The 21512-nt window shown below is 41.0% G+C and overlaps 1 protein-coding gene across 11 annotated transcripts in view; it reads left to right on the top strand.

Annotated features, from left to right (window-relative positions):
• PARD3 (par-3 family cell polarity regulator) overlaps positions 1–21512 on the top strand; it is a 471104-nt gene that overhangs the window by 157586 nt on the left and 292006 nt on the right. For all 11 annotated transcript variants that reach the window (XM_075419691.1, XM_075419690.1, XM_075419689.1 and 8 more), the window contains exon 3: positions 5953–6133. In XM_075419691.1, coding sequence (XP_075275806.1) covers positions 5953–6133 — 181 coding nt within the window. The remainder of the gene's footprint in view (positions 1–5952; positions 6134–21512) is intronic.

Raw genomic sequence — 21512 nt, 5'->3', positions numbered from 1 at the left:
TGAAAGGCAGCTTCGTACACAAATGGGCATCGTGCAGGAGATGATGCGCAGCATAAATGCCAGAAGTGTGTAGCAGCTGTGGAAGGGAAGCCCACATCTGGAAGTTGTTGTGTGGGCCAGGAGGTAAAGTGCATGATTCAGCCAGGGGAACCGAGACCCGTCTGGTTGCTCAGCGGATCAGCTACCGAGCAATTGGTCACTGGACCAGCGGAACAAATTGGGAACGTCCTTGTATGAAATGATCTGATAAGTCTCCTTCTGGTGAGAAGAAACCAGATATTTAAAAGGGCTCCTAATCATGAAGAAAGAAGTGATTTCAGTTTCCCTCTGTGTTAAAGAGTGGACAAGAAGTGCAGATGGTGTGAAGGCCAGAGGATGTGAAAAGCAGAGGATCACTTGCTGTCTTTCTAGTGTGAGAACAGAGCTGTAATCCTAACTGGTGTTAAAATAAGTCTGAAATTATTCCTGGTACCTACAGAGGAGTCAGTATCAGATTCATCAAAAAATAATACAAAAGAATTAACAAATTTTGGACAGATACTTAGGAATATGCCAAATTCAAGTGATCTTTTTGACAAGCTTCCTTGTCATAGTGGGGAAAAAAATACAGCAGAAGTTTCTAGCTTGCTGAGTTTCTGTGGAGTGGAGGATTTCTGGTTTAGTGGTTTTATGCTGGAGAGAGATGACCTGGTTGCACCATCTGATATCGATGAATTGTTTTATCTGGTCTTAGTACTTAATGAAAATGTAAACAACTGTTGCTGATGCGAATAGTTTTTTAATCCAGTTGATTAACATTCATGTACTTAATCTAGTCTATTAATTAAGACTGCATATGTGTTTACAATTTTTTAATTGCTTTAGAATAGATGGAAATTGTAATAATGTTGGAATGCAGACTGCTGCTGCTGTGTCAATATTAAAATAAATCGGTCGTCTTAGTTTTTATTCATTTAGGTAAATATAACCTGGTTAGTATGATATGTTGAGTCCCAGAGAGCAATAGAGAAGCTCATCCTGGTATCTCTTTCAGGAAGAACTAAAGGTTGGAGTGAAATTAATCCTGTCCCACATGGTGGTGTGGGAAGTCAGTCAGATATGCTAGAGAGAGAGGGCTGAAGGCAGAGAGCTCCTGGAACGCTTTCCTCTTGTCCCAAAGGCAAAGCTGTCTCAGTAAAACTTTGTTTCTGTATCTCAGGCTGTAGAATCATTCCTTTGTAAGCCATTTGCTTGGTGAAGCTAGTACATTTAGCAAAAAGAATTGAATTATGTTGCTCCTCCTTCTTTTTCTGTTTGCTGTAGAAAGAGTCCTTATCAGTCAAAAGTCAAGCTGGTAGCTGGTTTTTAAACTGTAATCCTTTTTTTTTTTCTTTCATCCTCAGAGGATGATGGTAGCATTCAAAACCCCTACCTCTTAAAAATATACTAAGTATCACCAGTGCACATTTTACCACTGGGATAACTGTGCAGTTTTACTGGGGTGCTTTGTGTTTTTAAAAAAATTGCTGTTGGTCAAGCACTGACTGTTGTTGCTTTAAAAAAAAAAAAAAAAATCAATGCTTTTGTTGATAATTCATATATGATTAGTTATATTTTTTGCTCCGGAGTTTAAAAAATAGGAGTATTTTAGTTTATGGATATTGACCTTTCAAAAGCTTACTCTGATTCCGTTGCTGAAATGGAATGAACCTTTCCCTAAGATGTGATCTAAACAAAACTGCTGTCTTTATATTTGAAAGTGCTACTGAGTATTTGAAACTTATTTTTCTTGAAAAACTAATATGCGCTTACACTGCGGATGAGATTCTTACCTTGTTCAATGTGATGATTCTTCCTGTGCCAGCTTACGTTGATGAAGAATGTGGATCTGTATTGAAACCTCCTTACTGTTGCTTTTGCCATATTATAATTAGCAATGTAAACATGCCAGTCTAAATTAAGGCTATCATTTATTAAATTTGCTTTGGGAAGACGGAGTGGTTTTTTGCTACTTGATATTATTTCCCATTTCCAAATTTTTAGTTCAATAATTGAAAAATGCAAATAGTATGTCCTGTTACTCTGGGTAACCTATTTAACCATATTTTCACGTGTTTGATGCATTCAAGTTCAGGTCCCATGGAATGGGGGGTGGATGTGACTTATTATAACTACTACTATTATTATTTATTTATTATTATTGTTGATATGATATTTGGTCTTTGGCTGTGGGGTTGTCTTTTTCTTTAAAAAATGGATTCAAACAAGCCAAATACCTCCAATTTTCACTGAATTCTAGTGGAAGATCTTTTAAAGAGCTAATATTGATCTAATGTTGAACAGCGAAGCTATTTTCTTCTTTCTTCGTGCATTGTTATGGTTTGTTCAGCCCTTCTGCTGATCCTTTCTGCAAGGAATGGATGGTTTGATGAGTTTCTCCGGTCACTGCAAATGATGAGATCTAAAACTGAAGGGCAGAGAACAGGAGACACAGCTCAGGTCGGACACTGGAAGCAGTCATAGAGTGATTCCGGAAAGGAGTGTGCTGTTCCTTGCGTTTGAAAACGACACTGTGCATGGTTGTGGTAATTTCAATCATTTATTTCTTATTTTTTAAAAAAATCAACATGGAAGCAGTCTTCCTACAGTAAAGATGATGTTATTTCCAGAAAAGATAGTCATCTTTGTTTTCTACTCTCTTTATAAATCTGGTATTTAAAGCCTAGCAAAATACTATAGGTTTACCATTGACTTCAAGGCTGATAAAAGCTCGGCTAGTAATCCGCATTCAGTGCTTTGCCTAATTAAAAACATCTCTTTGGCCTTTAAACGTGACTGGCACCTCACTGACAGGCCGTTTGTTTCCCTGGCATAAAGTGGTGTTTATTGCTGTGGGTTGCTGCTGCAAAGGATTCTCCATGGGTCCAGTGACCTACTCATGTGGCTTCCTTCTAAGCAGCCGTAAGCTGTCTCTTCCGATGGTTTTTGCTTTGTTTCTTGTTCTGCAAAGGTGGTAGGCGAGGTGGGATTTCTGAGCCTCTAGAGGCATTTCCTTGAAGAGTTTCATTCCTTTCCTTGAAGAGTTTCCCTTGATTAACATAAAATGTGTTGGAGAAATCCAGTGACAGGACGAGGGGTAATGGTTTTAAACTAAAACAGGGTAGGTTTAGGCTGGATATAAGGAAGAAATTCTTTACAATGAGGGTGGTGAAACACTGGAACGGGTTGCCCAGAGAGGTGGTGGAGGCCTCATCCCTGGAAACATTCAAGACCAGGTTGGACAGGGCTCTGAGCAACCTGATCTAGTTAGTGGTGTCCCTGCTTGCTGCGGGGGGGTTGGACTAGATGACCTCTAGGGGGTCCCTTCCGACCCAAAACTTTCTGCGATTCTATGATTTCTATGAAATCAGAAGCGAATGCGTGATGGCAGGATGCAGTGGAAGATGTTTTCTGAGCTCATCCTCAGTCATCCCCTGAGTGGCACACCAAGCACTGAAATCAAGAGCCAGCACTGGCTATTCGCGTGAAGTCTTCCAGTCCCGAAGACCTTCTAGCTTGTCATGAGGAATGAGTAACCTTTGTAACTCTGTTTTACAACAGACTTCGTCACCTGCGTAGCAGGGCTGCTGCAAACCTGCGCTGAATTACAAGCTGCTACTGTAGAGTAAAATGTTAAGGCTAATGAGATTTGGAGAGGACCAGCATGGCTTGTGTTTCTTCACATGCTGTATGCAAAAATGTTACGACTTGGTATGCTTTTTAATGGAACAGAAGCCTTTTGAAGGTTTGATGCTGTCAAAATGGCAAATACCTGCGAAAACGCATAAGATCAAAAGCTAAGCTTGAAATGAGAAACGTTCATTTTCAGATGTTCTGAAGTCAGAGGTGGTAGACTGTCTGGAATTGGCAAGAAGCTGGAGGCAACTTAGAGTACAACATGCATATATAGAGATTTATATGCACATACCTTTTTGCATATATATTATATATAAAAAAAATACTTGCAGCAGTGTGCATTGAGTAGTATTTTTCAATCAACCTCCAAGGAAGAGAATGTAATTGGGGGATTTGTCTTGATACATGCGATGCAAAGGAGAAGAAGATTTGATGTTTCATGCCGAGAATTCTTAAATGCAGCATTTGTGTTTTGTTCTAATACCTTGCACATCTTCACTTACAGTTTAATTTTATTTTCAGTTGCTGGAGATTGGTAATTAGCTTGTTATGAAGCAGATAGTAAAAGTGCTATGAGTAAAGTGTGCTTCTTTTGAGAAATACGCTTCAGTTTATGTAAGTTTTGGTATTTCGCAGTGTGTTAGAAAATTAAATTTCCAATACTCTTGAGCTACTGACATTTTAGGTGGTGTCACATCTCTCTTGTTGCTACCTTGTGTGTAGATGTCTCAAGCATAAAGTAACGAATTGTACGTTAAAAACATGTTCTAGCTGTCTGCAGCTGCAGCCTGGTTTTCCTTCTGCTCCCTGCCCTTCAAATAGCACTGGAGGGAGTGGGGACTTTCTGTGCATTACCAGTTCATTCGTTGTGTTTTGTGCATGCCAGAGCCTAAATTTGCATTAGGTGTGGAATTATTGGCAGAAGTTTGCTACTGTCTGCAATTTCAAAACTAGTCATTAAAAAAAGTTATTGCCTGAAAGTACTTTCAAAAGCTGAATTCTCAAATGGTTTCCACTTGGGCTTACAGTTGTGGTTTTCATTTTTTTTTAAACTGATGTTTATGTAAGTTACACTTGAGTAAAGGGACTAATATTAAAATCTGTAGGATGAGATGATGTCAAATTCACTTACAAAAAAAAAAAGAAAAAAGAAAAGAGAAAGTGACCTCTCTGATTCCTTTAGTTATACGAAGCTTTAAGTGTTGTTCTAACAAAATAAACAATTTGCACAGATCAGTGTAGGTGTAAGTTGATTTGCTCCATTTACCCTACCAATTTGGACAGAAGAATGTAATACTTTCTTGGAAATGTCTTTCAAATATTACATTATAGATTAATTTATAGGCTGCAAAATACTGTTAACCATAAAAATTTTTTTTAGTCTTCTTGAAAATTAAGTTCTCAAATTAAATGTCTATATGAGCTGGCCTTTTCTCTTTCAGTAGGTTACCGAAGATGAATTGGGATAAATTATTTGTTTCAAATAAAAGCATTCATTTACAGTGGAAAAAATATCTCAGGTTTACTGAAAAACATCGTGACATTTTTCTTATTTCCCTTGCAATGGTGAACACAGATATACTAAATCTTTATGAAATTACTGTCTTGGCTAAGTTTCACATTGGGCTTGAGTTCTGAGGCCTGTCTTGGAGAAGTTGATTGCAAACAAATACAGAAGTATCTCCAAAAATCTGACAGTATTTGACAGAAATTTTGCAATGGAAGCTCACAACTTAAATCATGTTGATAGAGAAAAGATTAATAGAGGATAACTTGTAGTGATTATAACACTTTAGGGTGGCTTCGTATTTTGGCTGTAGCTTTCAACATGTATTAACATAATTTCTTATTGTGTGTTTTTATTCTATAAAAATGTGGTTTGCTCATGATTTGACTTTGGAGTAGTGATGCCCGTAGAGGTATCAAAAAACAGGTGGTAAATTCCAGTGCCCAGTCATCTATAGGCAGGCAGATAGTTTTCTGCGTTGCTGGGTAAGATGAAGTGGGTTGCTGGGGAAGGTGTGACCCTTCCTTGCCTGACTCAGTGCCGTTCACTCTGCGGCTCGCGGTGCTGGGTTCTGTGTCCCGTCAGAGCTGTTGACCCTTTGTACTATCCAATTAATGGCTGCCTTTCCTTGGACTGATGGTGTCGTGAGCTAGGCATTGATCTGAGTGTCTGCTGGTGGACGTTTCTTGCTCTTCAGTGGGAAGAAAGGATGAAATGCTGATCTACAACGGCACTTTGATGTTGCTGAAAGTTGCTTTTTTTTTAACAGTAGATTAAATTGTCATTTGCAGCTTGTAGCTGTGTTTGATGAGCAAGATCCGCACCATGGAGGTGATGGCACCAGCGCCAGCTCAACAGGCACGCAAAGCCCAGAGATTTTTGGCAGTGAGCTTGGCTCCAACGCGGCATCAGCCTTTCAGCCTTACCAAGCAACAAGTGAAATTGAGGTCACCCCTTCAGTCCTTCGTGCAAGTAAGTAAATGTTCTTGGTATCTCACTGTGTTTCATCTTAATTTATGAGGATGCCAAGTGCTGTTATCCATTCCTGCTGCTGGGAGTATGATTCATTATCTGTACTTATCGAAAGCTGATGAAAATTGAGAAACTTCATAAATGCTTGTTGTGTGCAAGTAAACAAACTTTTCTGGTTTAATAAATTATTTATCAACTGCTTTTAGGAGCAATAAGCTCTTCTGTGTGCTGCCAGTTTAAAATTGTCCTCACACTGAAAATCACAGCAAAGTTTCCAAATGCAATTGCTGCATGGTGCAATTTTCAGTTTGCCAGTTTTATTCAATTTAATGAAGGAAAGGGTAAAAAGAAACTAAAGAAAGGTTATGCTTGTTACCTTTGCGTAAAAACACCTGCCGATACGTGGATTTACTGTGTTGCAAAAATACACTTCTTTAAAAAACAGAAACCAAAGCCAGACACATCCCTTTATTTTGTTTATTTCAAAATGGGGAAGATTTGTTGCAAAACCATGAAGCAGGAATTATATGTCATAGTTCTTGCTTAGGCAGGATCTTGGAATATTTCAGCTTATTAACAAGAAAAGTTGCCAAAGGAAATTTACTGTGTAATTTTCCTTGTTGTTAAAAGTCCCATGCAAACAAGACAATGATGGATAAAGGATTGTGCTCCTCTTACCTGTAGTATCTATCATTTTGTTCACTGAACTTTTGAAGTAATGACTTCATTCCAGAAAATTCTTGGCAGAAGTCAGTATCAGTCAGTCCATTGATGTTCTGCAGATACAGTGTTTTAAACAAACATTCATAATTCCCAAGAGATTACTTTTCTGTAGGTTTTCTTTTAATGCATAAAATCTGCATTTAAGTAATTGGGTAAAATGCAAGTGGAAAAGTTACAACTCTTTTTTTAAGTTTGAGGGGTTTTCTACCAGAGTGTTTTCTGTAAAATTAAGGGAACGACATTTAACAATTAGCTTACATAGACTTGAACGTGTATCTTTTCAAGCTATAACTATGCTTCATTATAACCCAGAATTAAATTAGGGCAAAGGACTAATAGCAGTATAAAGAAGTATCCTAGAGTTTCAGGACCCTGCTGTTTTGCTGTCACTAGGGTATGCCACTGCTAAATGCATATCTCATTGCCATGCAGAAGCCAAAAAGCTGTCCTCTTGGGGTGGGGGTGGGGGGCTAGAACAGACAAATACATACGCATTTTCTCTTTAGTGTGATTATGTGGTGTATTACACAGTACATTGATGTTAGTGCATCAAAATCATATAGCGCAGATAAAATTCAGTGATGATATATTGGACAGCTCACTTATCTTCTGTGTCATTCTGGAAAATACATGGAATACTTAGCTAGTTCACTGATTGCTCAAATGACCAAAAAGTGCTTTGAGACCCTACAATACAAAGGTCCGTAGAAATGCAGAAGTCTCTTAAAACTCTTCGTAAGAATTGTAGCTCTTTTGACACTTTTTATAAAAGCGTGCAAAAATAAAATGGGTGAACCTATTTGTCATAAATGTGTTATCACAAATCAGAGATGTTCTCCTATCTAGCTAATTCTTTTTTTTATGTTGACAATTAGATGTATTTTATTTCTAAATGTTCCAAACCACAGGCTTAGAATCCCAGTTTAGTAATATTATCCCATATTAAACATACCTATTTCAAGAATTTCATTTAAATATACATTGAAAATGGAAATAATATCCCTATTGTATTTCCTTTATAACTTGTGAAGTGAAGCATCGCATACAAATGGTATTCTCAGTATTTCAAATAATTATCTTCTTACTGTGTAAGTTCTATTCAGCAAATAAAACCCATCCAGTTTTGTGGTAGATGCAGATCCTGATTATTACATGTTGACAAGGTCATATATCTATTAATTGGATTGGAGATGGGATACAAAATTGCTGTAATTATTGTAATTTTCTAGCTAATTGCAGGCTTGGCGGTGAATATTTTACTTCTAACAAATGAAAAACAGTATTCCATCTGAAATTGGTTTATAGCATTTTAGACATTTTGTTTTACATCTCTGGTGCTTTTTGCTCGCAGGCTGGGCTGTTGCTCAGCAGTTCGCCCGCGGAAGCGTAGCTTTGTGCCATTCTGCTACCGCTCACCTGCACCCGAGGGGTGCGGAGCGGCCTCCGTTCGCAGGCAGCATCTCGGCGCAGGAGGCTGGGGCTGAAGGGCCTGCTGAGATTTTCTTCTCTTTGTTCTGGTTGCCATGCTACCCCTTTTGTTTGTTTATAGATCACGCCATCGCTCCTCTCCCAGCAAGGGAAAGGTTAGCTAGATCAGGTCCAGCTGGAAAAGTAATATTCATCTGGATTCCCTCTTTTTCCCCTGCACAAACACAGCCTGTACTTTGCACATGAGGGGGTTGTGTCAAATTGAATCTTTCCATCTAAATGTGGAAACAAAAATGAAGCTGGCCCATACCCCCTATGTTGTTTTGCAGTGTGAAAACACGATTCATCGATACAAGCAGTTGATTTATTTATGTTTTTTATCTAACTCTTTCTCTTTTACTGCTTTTCTGTTGCCCAAGTTAAACTCCCCCTTGTTGTATTGCATCAGTTGAGCTGCGTTTTTTTCCTAAGCATACAGCACACAAGGCGTTTTTTGTGTGTGCCTGCGTGCTTTCTGGGAAGATGTTGGAAGCTCACTGCAGAAGATTGTTAAAGCAGACTGATGTTTATTCCCTGCTGAAATATAAACTGGAGGCGCAGGTGAAAATTGCCAAACCTAATGAGCAATTTGGCAGATAAGACAGGATGTCAGGCAGTGACAGTTCAGCAGCGGGTGCGCTGCCTGTGAACCGAGTTGTTTGTTTCACAGTACTGCATTTAAATATTGTAAATAAAATCCATTTCCAGCTACATGAGATATGGTGAAAAGGGTCATCTCTTTTGTCTAGTTTTCCTTTTAAATTATTTAGCTCTGTTAATTAGCCAAGGGTGGTCTTAGTTCTTGGTCTTGGTGTGGTTATGTGTTACAAGTCTCTCTGAATGTTTCAGCAGTTACAGCTAAAAAGCGTTTTTAATATAGATCATGATTTGGAAAATATATTGAGAGGTTTAGTGGACTGGTCTTTCCCCTCCTTTCCCCTCTTTTCCTCTCCTTTCCTTTCCCAGAGTAGAGAAGAGTAAGGGGCCTGGGAGACCTTCTTTCTTCAGCTGTGTTAATGGGAGGGTATTGAGAAGACAAAGCCAGACTCTTCTCACTCAGGCACATTATTGCTGGAGGCAACGAACACAGGCTGCAACAAGGAAAATGCCAGTTAGATACTGGGAGAACAGTTTTCACCTCGAAAGCGAAACAGGCTGCTCAGAGAGGTTGTGGCATCTCCATCTTTGGAGATGGACAGAACTTGACTGAATATGGCCCCGGGCAGCCTGATTGAGCGGGTCCTGATTTGTGTGCAGGGCTTGGACCGAATGACCTCCAGAGATCTTGTCCACTCTCCGAAGTTCCCATGTAATTCTGTGACTCTAAATGTAATTAATAAAATCAAAGTGTTTGCTTCCTGAAGCTATTATTTGTAAAAGCAAATGATATTCATAGTGAAATATTTAGCAAACACTTATGCAAGCGTGTTGTGCTTGTACAGCTTCCCAGCATGGTTTAGTATTGTACTGGTTTGTGCTGGTGTGACACAGATCAGCTGACCGTGCCTTCTACAAGACTGCTGCTTTTGTTTTCAAGATGTCTTTGGTAGGTGCATCAGTTCCTTAAAAATGAGATGTGTGGTAATTCTGAGGTTCTTCTAAACGCTGGAGGGTAAACATCTCCCTGAAACACAGCTAGCTGGAAATGGTGCACTTCAGTGATGTATTTGCTCAAGTGATCTGTATTGTACACTTTAGTAATACTCCTGGCATCAGTTTCATATTCTGGTTACAGAAGCAGACTATGGAAAAAGAAAAAAGGTCTAGATAAGAATAGTATGAAGCAAGTGCACAGCTGGCTGTGAAGATGTGCTAAAAGTGCAGAGGAGCAAAGAGCTTGCTGCAGCTTCACGTCTGTCTTTGCCCAGCAGCACGGCTGTTGCTGTAGGGCTCCCTGTGTGCGTGCATGTTCTTACCCTGCGAGAAGCACAGGTTTGTTCCTCAGAGGCAGGAGCATGCATGCAGACTTTCACTGGGAATTCATTGATACAGTAAAATTCATGACCTTGCTTACCTTATGAATTTGTGGATCTCTCTGTGCTTTCTGAGTAGTTTTTAGTAGTTCAATGGCAAATTAGTAGGACATATCAAGTATAGTCCTTGAGGGCTCTCTTAGGTTAAGGACCGTTCAGTATTTTAATAAATCTGAACTGGAATATAGAGTATTGCATAAAAAATTAAGATGGAGTTTCAAGCACTTAGGATGTCAAGGTTTCAGTTCAGCATTTGCTTGATACACTTACAAACTGTTTTGAAATCAGTGAGATGTGCGGAGTCACTGCATCTAGAAAGAAAAAAGTAATTTGCAGTGAACAGCTAGCTACCCAGTACTGCAAGAAGGATCTGGGGGTTATGGTGCATTATTATAGTGGTTCTGGGCACGTCAGTCTTCTGTCCAAGGGTCAAAGGCAAGTGCTGTTGTGGGCTCACTGAAGTAGTTGTGGGCAGGAAGACTTCGGCTGGAGTGACCAGTTGTGGTGCCAGACTTGGAGAAATTGTAGACAAGTTGGAGAGAGCTGGAAGAGAGCTAAAAGAGTGACATACGTTGGAGACCGTGACCAAGCATTGGAAGGATTGGTTTATTTAGTTAAGATAAAAACCGATATGGTCCAAGTCTTCAAATGTATTAATTTTCTCTCATTCTCCACGTCTGCTAAGAGAAAGGCAGTTGGCATTTCCTGAGGAAAAGCCATTTTTAGTAACAAGTAGGCCTAAAAACCATTTTTACACCTGCTGTAAGCAGCAAGTCTTTGGGGGAGCAGTTCAGAGGTGTGTTCTGTGCGCCGGTGGGTGCTGTGCTGCCCTGTGCTGCGAGGCGGCAGGAGAGCAGCCGGCTGGTGGTGGCAGATCTGTCCTGTTCCAGCTAAGCCATTAGGTTGCTTTGTAACCACGGGTGAGCTGCTTCTTGTGTCCATTGTAAATACATCTGTGTCTTTTCTTAGCATCTCACTATTTGAGCATTCACAGAATCTAACGCTAAGCAAACCAGTTAAAGGTGTGAGCACGTAAATAAGTGTGTGAATTTCAAGTGCTTTCACATTGTGGTTTTAAATATGGCACTTCACTGATTTGATACAAGTATTTATCTAGAGTCCCAAATGCATATTCTGAGAACTAATTTGTTAATATTTCTAAGTGCCTTTGTTAAAAGGATTGGGTCGCTGCATATTAGTATGTTGGCAAAGAACTGCAGAGGTGAGTTCATATTTGTTCTGGTTTCAAAAATGATGATAGTTTCAGCACTCTTTCTCACATATGGACATCAGAAACTTTTTCATTTTTGTTTGTATCTCTGACTCCTTATTCAGCTGTTAACCAGCTTTATATATGGAAATAAAGTCATTTTCAAGTGTTGAAGGTAGCAAGAGATTAGAAGAGGGTGGAAGAGAAAGATGGGTTCATCAAAAAACAGATGTTTGGAGCTTTATTAGATGGAGTTATCTCTAGAGTTAAAGAGCTGCTTACAAAATGTAGAGAAAGTCATCCACATTTATAATGAAAGATTATGGCTTTACAGTCAATGCTTGCTGAAGTCACTAGCTCCACTGAGCTTTGGGTCAGGTCAGCTTTCCACTCTGAATCTGCTCGGCCAGGAACCTGCATCAGTGAACAGCCGGTGTTCTGGTGCCCGTCCTTCCAGTGCAGTTTCAGGAATGAATTCAAAAATCGTTCCCACTTTTACTCTCTTGTCAGGTTCTCAGATATTTGCTTTACTGTGTCAGATAATAGAAAATAAACCTTGAACTGAGGCTTGCACCGAGCTGCTGGCAGCTGAAGAAGGAAGGTTTCTCATGCACTGGAGTCTGAGGAGATTTAGCAAAGCCTGTTTCCTCACCTTCTGGTGCTCTCGCTGTTCAGGAATTCTTATTGCTTTTATCCCTGTAGCTCTATCAAGGATGTGATTGTTTTAAAGCCAGAGTTATTGAATCAAAAAATCAGTACCAGGTGCTGCGTTCTTCCATGAGGCTAAATTTGTTCTTTCTACAGCACGATTGTGACTTGAGTGATCTCCAGTTGGTGTTTTCTCCAAACGTAGTGCTCTGCTGTTAATTTGAGATTGTTGAGCAGTTTAAAAACCATGTGTTTTTGATGAGGCCGTGACACATTTGTAAAAACAAATGGATTTTAAACTGCTTAAGTTTCTAAATTAACCTTTAATATCTTCAATCTTCTCAGTATACCATCAAGCAAAATACTGTAGCTTCTAGTAGGATTAAAAAATCCCTGAAACCAATGAAGTAAAGAATTTTAGAACTTACTGGATTCTCTAGAGGAAACCTATGTGATCATGGGGCATTTCAAGATGATGTTCCTTATGGGGAGGGCTTCTATCTTTGAGTACTGATAGTAGGGAGCAATAAAAATATGGTATTGTATCTGATATGTGGTGGTATTTTGTACCATGGTTACAGAGTGTAGTACAAGAGAGATAATAGGGAAGGGTTATGAAGATGTGAAGTATTGAATTTGAATAGTTTGAAAAGTCAGCTTTGGATAAATTTGACATCTTAAATAGATTTAATCATCACTCGAACAAGAAGTTATTGTGGAAATCACAGCTGTATTCTGAGAATATTTTGATATGCATGTGTGGTGGTGGTGGTCCTTCATTAAAGGAGAGGTAACTTTTTCGTTAAGGAAACTGTATTTTTATGTATACAAAACTGTTATGCCGTTTCATCCAATCAAACATTACAGAGTAGCTGCACAAGTCCATTGTATTGTGGCATCATGGGTTTACTCCCACTGTGATAAAGCTATTTGCTTATTTATAGAGGTTTTCATCACACATGTATCAATAAGTGTAATATCTCTTTCTATAGGTAATTTCTTGGTTACTCCTCTACTTCTTGTTATTTCATTGTAAGCAAGTAAGGAGAAGCACAGTGAAGGCAAAGGAACGTGAATCTGAAATGAGTAGGGAGTGCTTTTTCATAGTACAGCAACCACCCCATGACATTTTTTACTTTGTGGAGGCATGTGTACATAATACACTTTTTTTTAATCCAACAGTTTCTAAAAACCCCGTGCAGTATTTATAGGTACTTATTCTGAAATGTGATAAACTGTATGCTTTAAGGCATGCTTAATATCCAGAACTACCAGTCCACGAGAGTAACTGGTATCCCAGTCGTGTTTTGCTTTGCTTTGAGCCAACGGTGTTGGTCTCGGAGGGCGCTGACGACTGACATGAATTACTTGCAGACAATTTGCCAACAGGAGAGGATGCAGATTTTGTGAAATGTACTTAATTAGTCACTCGCTCCTAAGTGGGCTGATCTCACGGGAAGGGCGTTGTAGGGCGGGTGAGGCGTGCTGTGGTGCCGGGGCTGCGTGCCGCGCTGTCTGCAGGGTTACGCTGTGTGCGGTGCAACAGCCAGCGCACGCTGCCCCCCGCACGCGGCTGCTTTTCGCCACAAGCCCAGGGCTGGAAGACGTTACACCTGAAGTATATCCCTAGTTAGGCTGAACCTGTGCTTCAGTGAGAGCATTGTTGCTTGCTTTTCTGTGTAATTCACGAGGAATCTTCTTGCTCCCTTCTTTGTTGCACTCGCAGCACGAGAACTCACATACTCTTTTTCAGACAGGGATGTGTTTTGGAGACAGACCATCTCTTTTGGTGATTACTGGAAAAAAGTTGCTTTAAATTCAGTGTCTTTTGACATGTTCTTTTGAGGGGGATGAAGCAGGGACAGATGGCTGCTAGTTGAATAGGCTTGTTTTTTAGTTTGTTTTTTATTTACTCCCTCATGTGCTGAAAAGGACTGAAAGATGGTGCAGAAATAAAGGAATGGATGAGAAATATCTTTCCATTTATTTATTGCCTTATTTCATACTTCTAAAAAGATAAAATTTGTTCTTTCTCCCACCCATCTCTCGCCGTAAATCCTAAATGAATTGTGTAAGTCAGATGAGCTCCATCTTCAGAAATGCTGTGGGTTCATGGTAAGGGCAGATGAAGCATTTAGGGTGAGAATCAGGCATACTTATTTAGCAGAACTTTTCTCTAGAGATTTTGGCCCCCAATAGCGGTGGATGCCGTGGAGGCAACAAGCCCGGCTTGAGGCCACGCTCCTGGTCTGAGCTGAGAAGAGGCATGAGCCTGCTGCCTGTTCTCCTGCCGGCACGGCTCGGCTCGGCATCCCTGAGTGCTCCGCAGGCAGGGCCCCCTCGTTCCCCCTCTGAGACTCTGCGAGGACGATGGGGTCCCCCTTTGTGACACAGCGGCTGCCTCGCTGGGGGGGCTTTTGCCACCTGGGCTGATGCCAGAGCTCAGCTATTTGGGATTGGAGCTGGATGTGAACTCACCTGTGCCCCAGGTCTGTGTTTCTTGCCTCTGTTAGGGATTTAGGTAATTATTTCTGTCAATGTTTTGGATTTATAGAAACTGGAAGTGTTTGCATATGTGGGAACGGAGTTGAGGACCGTGTGGATTTACAAACAAAAGCCAAAAGTGGTGGTTAGATTAAGATGAAGTATTTGTACTATGACTTGCATGCACACAGTAGAGGGCTGGACAAAGACAGCAATGCCAAGCTATTGTGTTAGCTTCTGGAAATTGTGCATAGGAGTCGGGGGCTAGGCTTCTCAGAGCAAACTTTGATCAACCATGAAAACCTTATCCCGAGGGGTTGGGTTTGATGCAGCTCTCTGTACAGCACTGTTCGCAGCTGGAAGGAAAACTGGGACTCTCTTGGCCATTGCTGGGCAACAGCTGATTCAAAGCAGACACAACGGATGAGGTTGATAGCAGCAGACTTCAGGTTCTGCATCTGGACTAAACACTCAGGGCAGCCCAGTTGCTGATTATTGGAGAGGAATGGACACCTTTAGGGCGAGTTCATCTGACCTGTTTTACAGCTGATTTCAGGATGAGATGGCGTATGGCCTAGACTAGCTGCACTGGCTAATCACTGGTGGGAGAGAAACAGAGGTGGCCAGTTGAAACAGATGCCAGTGGTTCCCATTCTGTGTGTGATTTACCTCACGCTGTACAAGCAAACTTTTTATCTGAAAGATTTTTTTGAATTAAGTAAGATGTTGCCTTTGTGACCTTAAAAATGTTCAGTTGTGTATTTAGAAGAGAAAGCCTAAGTGGCATTTTACAAAGCCAGCGGCTTCTCAGTTTGACCCACAGAGCAGTTTTACATGGCTCCAGGACGTTCCTACACAGCCATAATTATGCTTGTGAAGTATATTTGTGTCATAGACAGTATGTCATGAATGTAGATGGTCCCATGTTAGGCTTCTTCAGAGTAAAACTGGGTTTGAGAAACATCCATGAAGTTTCGTGGTTAAACCAACAGTGTCATCTGCCTTGGGTCTGACACTGGTATCTGGTCTCATTATGCGGTGCTACTCCCAAATGGGTAAACCTCTGCAAAAAGGCAGCTGTACTTCTTGCCACAGGTTCTCAGACCTTGAAGCGTAACAGGTCATGCCATGTGGCTCTGGAAAGTCAGCTGAAATCTGGGGGAACAAGCATGCTGTGGAGTTAATGAGCACTGAAGGACCTGAGTTGTCTTTATGGCTCTTTGCAGTCGCGTGCCTCTGTACCCGGTTCCCTCGCGCACCGTGCAGTGTCTGGGCATTGTGGCCACCCTGCCCTTACCGCTCTTCAGGGTAGCCCGGCTCCTGGAGGGCTTGGAAGAGGAAAGCTCTCGGTATAGATGCCCAGCCTCTGAATGGGGGGCTGAGGAGAGGAGCCATCCCTCGAATACAAGCTGTTGAAGTAAATGCCTTTGCAGGTTTGTGGAGAGAATAACAGTTAGCAACAGCTACTGAGACTGTTTCGAGTGAAATAATGAAGCACTTGAAGCAATGCTAGCAGTTCATTTTTAGTGGATTGTAAAAGAAGAAAATTGCGTTCACCAGTTTCTGATAAGTTAGAGAACGAAGAGACACACCTGCCTGCTGAACCAGCCCTATTTGATATGCAGATTAATATTTCCATGATTTTTGGTAAGTTTTCTTTTGATCTCTCTGCTTTTGGGCTTTTTGGAACCAAAGCCTCAGAAATGTTTCCTGCGTGTGAAAGCTTTCTCCACCAAATGTGAAAATGACGTTAGCTTATTCTGTTCTAACCCATTTTAAGCTCTGACGTTCAAGATCTTCAGTAGATGACAGAGGCATTTTAGGTCAAGCACTGCCTGACTTTCACAATGATTTCCATCTGAAGGGTCTTGCATAGGGAAGTCTCTTCATGTTTTATTTAAAATTTTAGTTGGGCTCTTGACTCATGGAAAAGTAAATAAAAATGAAGGGCTTACTAGGAGTGCCATGGCGAAAAAAGTATGGAACTGCTTTTTCAAATGAACTGCACAACATTTTCCTGTGAGAAATATCCATTAAGTGAGTGAATAAAGTAACTGCTCTAGTTTGACATAGTAGGCAATATTTCTGTGAGTATTGTACATGCAGATGATTTATCTCTACCTCTGTTTTAAGTTCACCGTTGCAGCAATAAAACATAAGTGGACAAAGTCTTCTCGTAATCCTGCTTTCCCATAGCTGTTTGCTGTGTTGCTCAAAAGGTAACAATACAGGGAAATACGTGTTTTCACTTCGTCCACCCATAGGGGTAGGGGGAGATCATTGCTGATACGGAGAGAGTATTTCTAGTCTGCACTTGGGCAGTGACCGGGGTGCGGGACGCCCCGCTGAAGGCTCGGGGAGAGGGTCTTTGCCAGAGCACCAGCTCCGTGGTGAGCAGGGCTGTCTCCAGGAGCCAGAGGAGGAGGAAGAGAAGTCATGTGTAAGCAGAAAAGGAGGAGAAAATGGAACTGTTTAAAAACCAACCCCCCAAAAAGCAAAGGGTGAAAAAGCCTCAGTGAATCTTCAGCTGCCAGTATGTATAGATTTTTGTTTATTACAGCTTGGTCTGCGTATTTCTTGTGTTAGCTGAAGAGTTCATCCTCAACTGTGTGTGTCTGTGGGCAGTTCGTCTGCGCAGCGGTACGCTGTGGTGGCCCATGGAAGAGGAGAGTACCAAAAACGCGCGCGCTTGAGCTGTGTCCTCGGTGGCGCTGGGACCGAGCAGCCGTGCTCCTGGGCCGCGGGTGGCTGTGCCCCGAGTGTGCCCCACGCTCAGGGCAGGGGAGCGGGGCGCAGGGGAGCAGGGCTCGAGGCTCAGGGGAGTGGGGCTCAGGGGAGCGGGGCTCGGGGCTCAGGGGAGTGGGGCTCAGGGGAGCGGGGCTCGGGACAGGGAGCAGGGCGCAGGGCAGTGGGCACCTTGCTGCGCTCGGACCCTGCAGTCTTCGTGTTGCGGCACGCGGCTGCCCAGCTACATGCCCAGCAGGATGAGCTCGAGGAGGAGCGCAGTGTGTGCACATGTTAAGCTTATTTGCACTTTTATATTGCAATTTCCTTAAAGTCCTCCATGGCTGTGAGCTGGGGGTAGTGTTGTAATATGGATATTTATGCACTATTTACCTGGTGTGACTGCTGGTGTATAAGCAAGCTTCTAAGATTCTTACTTCATTCTGCATTTTAGAAGAACGATTTAGCGGATGTGAATTCTTTGCATGGGATTCCTATTATGGGCGGAATTGAATATTAAATTACTCCTGAAACCCTCAAGGCACTACATCGGCTTCACTCACACTCAGCAGTTTGTGCTGTGCTCTATGTGCCATGTACCAGCTTCAGTTTCTGAATTCTCCCAGCGCTAGGATTTTGCTCCATTCATTTCCATTTTTTTTTTCCCCAAAGTTGGAATGTTTTACTAAGAGTGAAAAATATTTTTAATGAAGTATTTTATTTTGTTCTCATGTTATGGGCTTGTATTCTCCTCTCCCCTCATCCAGGTTTCACCGATGTTTTAAATACATTCTGAATATGTGTGCTTTCAAGGTTTTTCCGCAAATCCAATTGTATTTAACAGGCACTGAGTCCTTGTGAATCAATGTTGTGTTTTTCTCTACTTTATGCCTCACAGATCTGGCAGATGTCTTGAGTTCTAGGACAAGAGGTTTTCAGTGTTATCTCTGTAAAAGCAGATAAGATTGGTACGTAGAATTTCCTTGGAAAGGAGCAGAGTTTCAGACCTCTGTGGGAGGAAGGCCACATGTTTTGTAAAATTTAGTAAGTGTAGTAAGTAAGTAAATCTAATAATGAGTCTTATGCTGTATCAAAAGTGGTGGCTTTTCTAAGGAAAGCTGTACTTGTGGTTTTTCTTTCACATTTTGTTCTTTTTTTTTTTTTAGACTTAAGAGAGTGGCATATGTAACATGTAAAGAAAATATGGTATTTGCTTGATCTTACCTTCGAAAATGTTCTTGATCTTAAAGTCATAGTTTTAGCAGGATGGATGGTAGTTTTCACTGATCGATACATGTGCTTAATTCAGAGTTTAATTTTCACCTTCACCAGCCATATGAAATGTATTTGTTTCATTTTAGCCACAACTGTTTTCTTTTTTTACTTGCTCTGCAGTATAAATTGTTTGTTCTGTTTCCTTACTTGATTTTTTTTCCCCGCTATTTTTTCTGTCATTGACTTTAAGACACGTGAAGGATCATTTTTAACAATGAAAAGTGAGGAAATGTCAAAGGTAGGGCTGCTGATTAAGGCTCTTTGTGTGCTCTGTGCTTTCTGTCTGTAGTTATCAAGCAGCAGAACGTGAGATGCTCAGCATGTGTGATGGGGACGAGGCTTTAACCGCAGAGAAGGTTAGCTGGTGACTTGATGCTCCTTTCTTCTGTTTCCATTTGCTGACTTCCAGATTGAGAACCTGGTGCAGCTGGGTTAACTTGATGCCTCATGGAAATGTTAGAAAGGAGACAGCCACTTCATATCAGCCTGTGATCAGAAACAGAGGGAGAAGGAAAAGAGAAGGCATGAAGAATTGAAGAACAAAGGAGCATGGATCAAAAAAGGGGGGAAAAAAAGAAAAGGAACCAGTGGCAGGGAATGCTTACCTCCCTGGGGACAAATAAAAATACATAACTGTTTCCTTTATGTTACTTTGCCATATAAACAATTACCCTAGAAGCCATGTAAATGATGTAGGATTATGTGAGAGCAGTGAGTAGGTTTCTGCTGCTCTCCTTGTTTCCCTTTCTTTCTCTTTGCAAAACTATCTGTAGAATCTGAGACCTGGTCCATGCCAGAAACTGCAAAAAAAGTTAAAGACATGAAAAGGAAGGATAATCCCACATGATTACATTTTTGTTATTTCTCGAGTGTTAATCACAAAATGAAAAATGGTATTGTGTGTAATCTTAGATTTGTATAAGTGCATGATGACATTTTGAATTACCTTTCCTGAAACACAAACTGTGGATGTCTCAGACATAGAAGACATTCACTGAATTGCAGAGCTTTAAAAATGACAGTCCTGGGGCTTTGATGGATTCTCTGTCTCCTGAAGTCTTGAAATTAAAGTCAATATTTTTCTGTATTTCCAACAGAAGTTAAAAGACTAAATGCAGACATTATTGCACAGTGTACCTGGGCTTATATAGGTGTTTGACAGGATGATCACAGGGTGTCTTCAGGATTTGAGTTATGAGGCTTGTTTGGAGTCTCGCCGTAGTGCTGCACTGTGTGTAGCAAATGATTCTGCACATAGTTGGCCTTGTGCTTTTCTCATTTAAAATTCTTCTGTATTTGTTTTCTTAACATTTTCTTGGTGAAGTTTTTCCAGCTGCTCTCTCTCTCCCTGTTTACTGTGTCCATTCCAGATGATTCTACAGTCTTCCTATCCCATCTGCCATAGCCTGTCTTTCTTCTAGCAATACTGCTGGAATACCTTTTTCTCCTGCAAATGCTCCAGCAACCTGCTTTCCGGTTCATCCATACCCTATTTCGTTTGTAGGTGGAGAGTGTGAGGTTCTCTTTTTTTAATTTTTTTAAAATATTTTTTAATTGGAGAAAGGAGAAAATTTGCTTTAAAGGGTTATTGCATATGTTTTTTGATTCAGGTCCTCTTCAGCGCAGACAAAGGAGGATGGATAGCATCTGGTTCCATCACCATGGCTTGGGCTGACTGGTGGCTGAGATCCTAACCAGGACACTGGGGCTGATAAAATTTCTCCATTAACTTTCTACAGTTTCTTGGCCCGTTAACAGAAACTGATCTGTTTTGGCTCAGCTAAAAAATGGACATCTTGAGCCCTTTTCTTCCCAGAGTATTTCTCCTCTTTACCATACTTCATGACCAACTGCTGGCGTAGCTGTACCACAAAAAATTCTTGAGATTATGTTTTGCAACAATGGCTTCAAGTGCGGTCTGGCTTAATTAGTAGGAAAAAAATGCTGTTGTGGTGTGACTGCTTATTGTTGAACCTTCAACGCAGAAGACAGTTTACCTTAGAGATGTGTTTTTTTTTAAAGAAAAATAGGTTAGAGCTGTGAGCCACCACATAAATGCGAAGTATGATTACAAAATGCGCAAATGATGATGATGTAAAATTCTTTGAGGAAAGCTGTGCAAGAATGCCTGTGGGCCTAGTTTTTTATCCCTTTGCTTTTACAGCAAGATACTAAAAATGCTTATGCAATATTGATTCAGGATATACAGCAAATTGGCGTTTGGAAGCATTCAGTTTTCTTTGTAATTGTTCTCCATTCACTTGGCCGATTATCAGTAATTTCGGGGAATTAGAGATGCTACTTTTAGAAGTTTCTAGTGAACTCTTTAGAACTGTCAAACAATAACAAACCTGCCACTTAAGCAGCAATTTTCCCTCCTCTGTCCTCACACTGATGTTAGATCGCTGTTTGGAAAGGCTAGACAAGCAACCTGCCACGTTGGAAATCAGGAGATTTTTTTCAGCCTCATGCTGCTGAGTGATTTTTGATCCAAGAATTTTTTGTGTTTGTTTTGTTCATGCAAAGACATTTATCCTCCAGTGTGGGTCCAGGGAGGTTGTTTTTTCTTGGTAGCAAGATCTGCAGAAGAATATTTTGTTAAAGAACTTAATACTATATTTTTATAGATTAAGCTTGTATTTTTTAGTTATCTTTAGGTGAGTCCCGCACAAATGTAATTCAAAGTGTGTGTCTTCCCTTTTCCTCTGCTGTAAAGTGAAAAGGGAAACAAAGTTGTTAAAACCCCTCAGGAATCGGGTTGTGAAGTGCCGTTTACTGAAAAGGTGGCTTTCTGTCCTCTCCGGCTGTGTCCCAGGACTTGCTGCAGCACAAAGTGTGCCCCGGGACGAGAGCTGCAGCCCGTCCGTGGTCAAAC

The sequence above is a fragment of the Opisthocomus hoazin genome, chromosome 4, assembly GCF_030867145.1.
Source record: "Opisthocomus hoazin isolate bOpiHoa1 chromosome 4, bOpiHoa1.hap1, whole genome shotgun sequence".
NCBI lineage: Eukaryota > Metazoa > Chordata > Aves > Opisthocomiformes > Opisthocomidae > Opisthocomus > Opisthocomus hoazin.
Note: the sequence above shows the minus strand (reverse complement) of the source record. Positions and strands in the feature narration are given on the sequence as shown.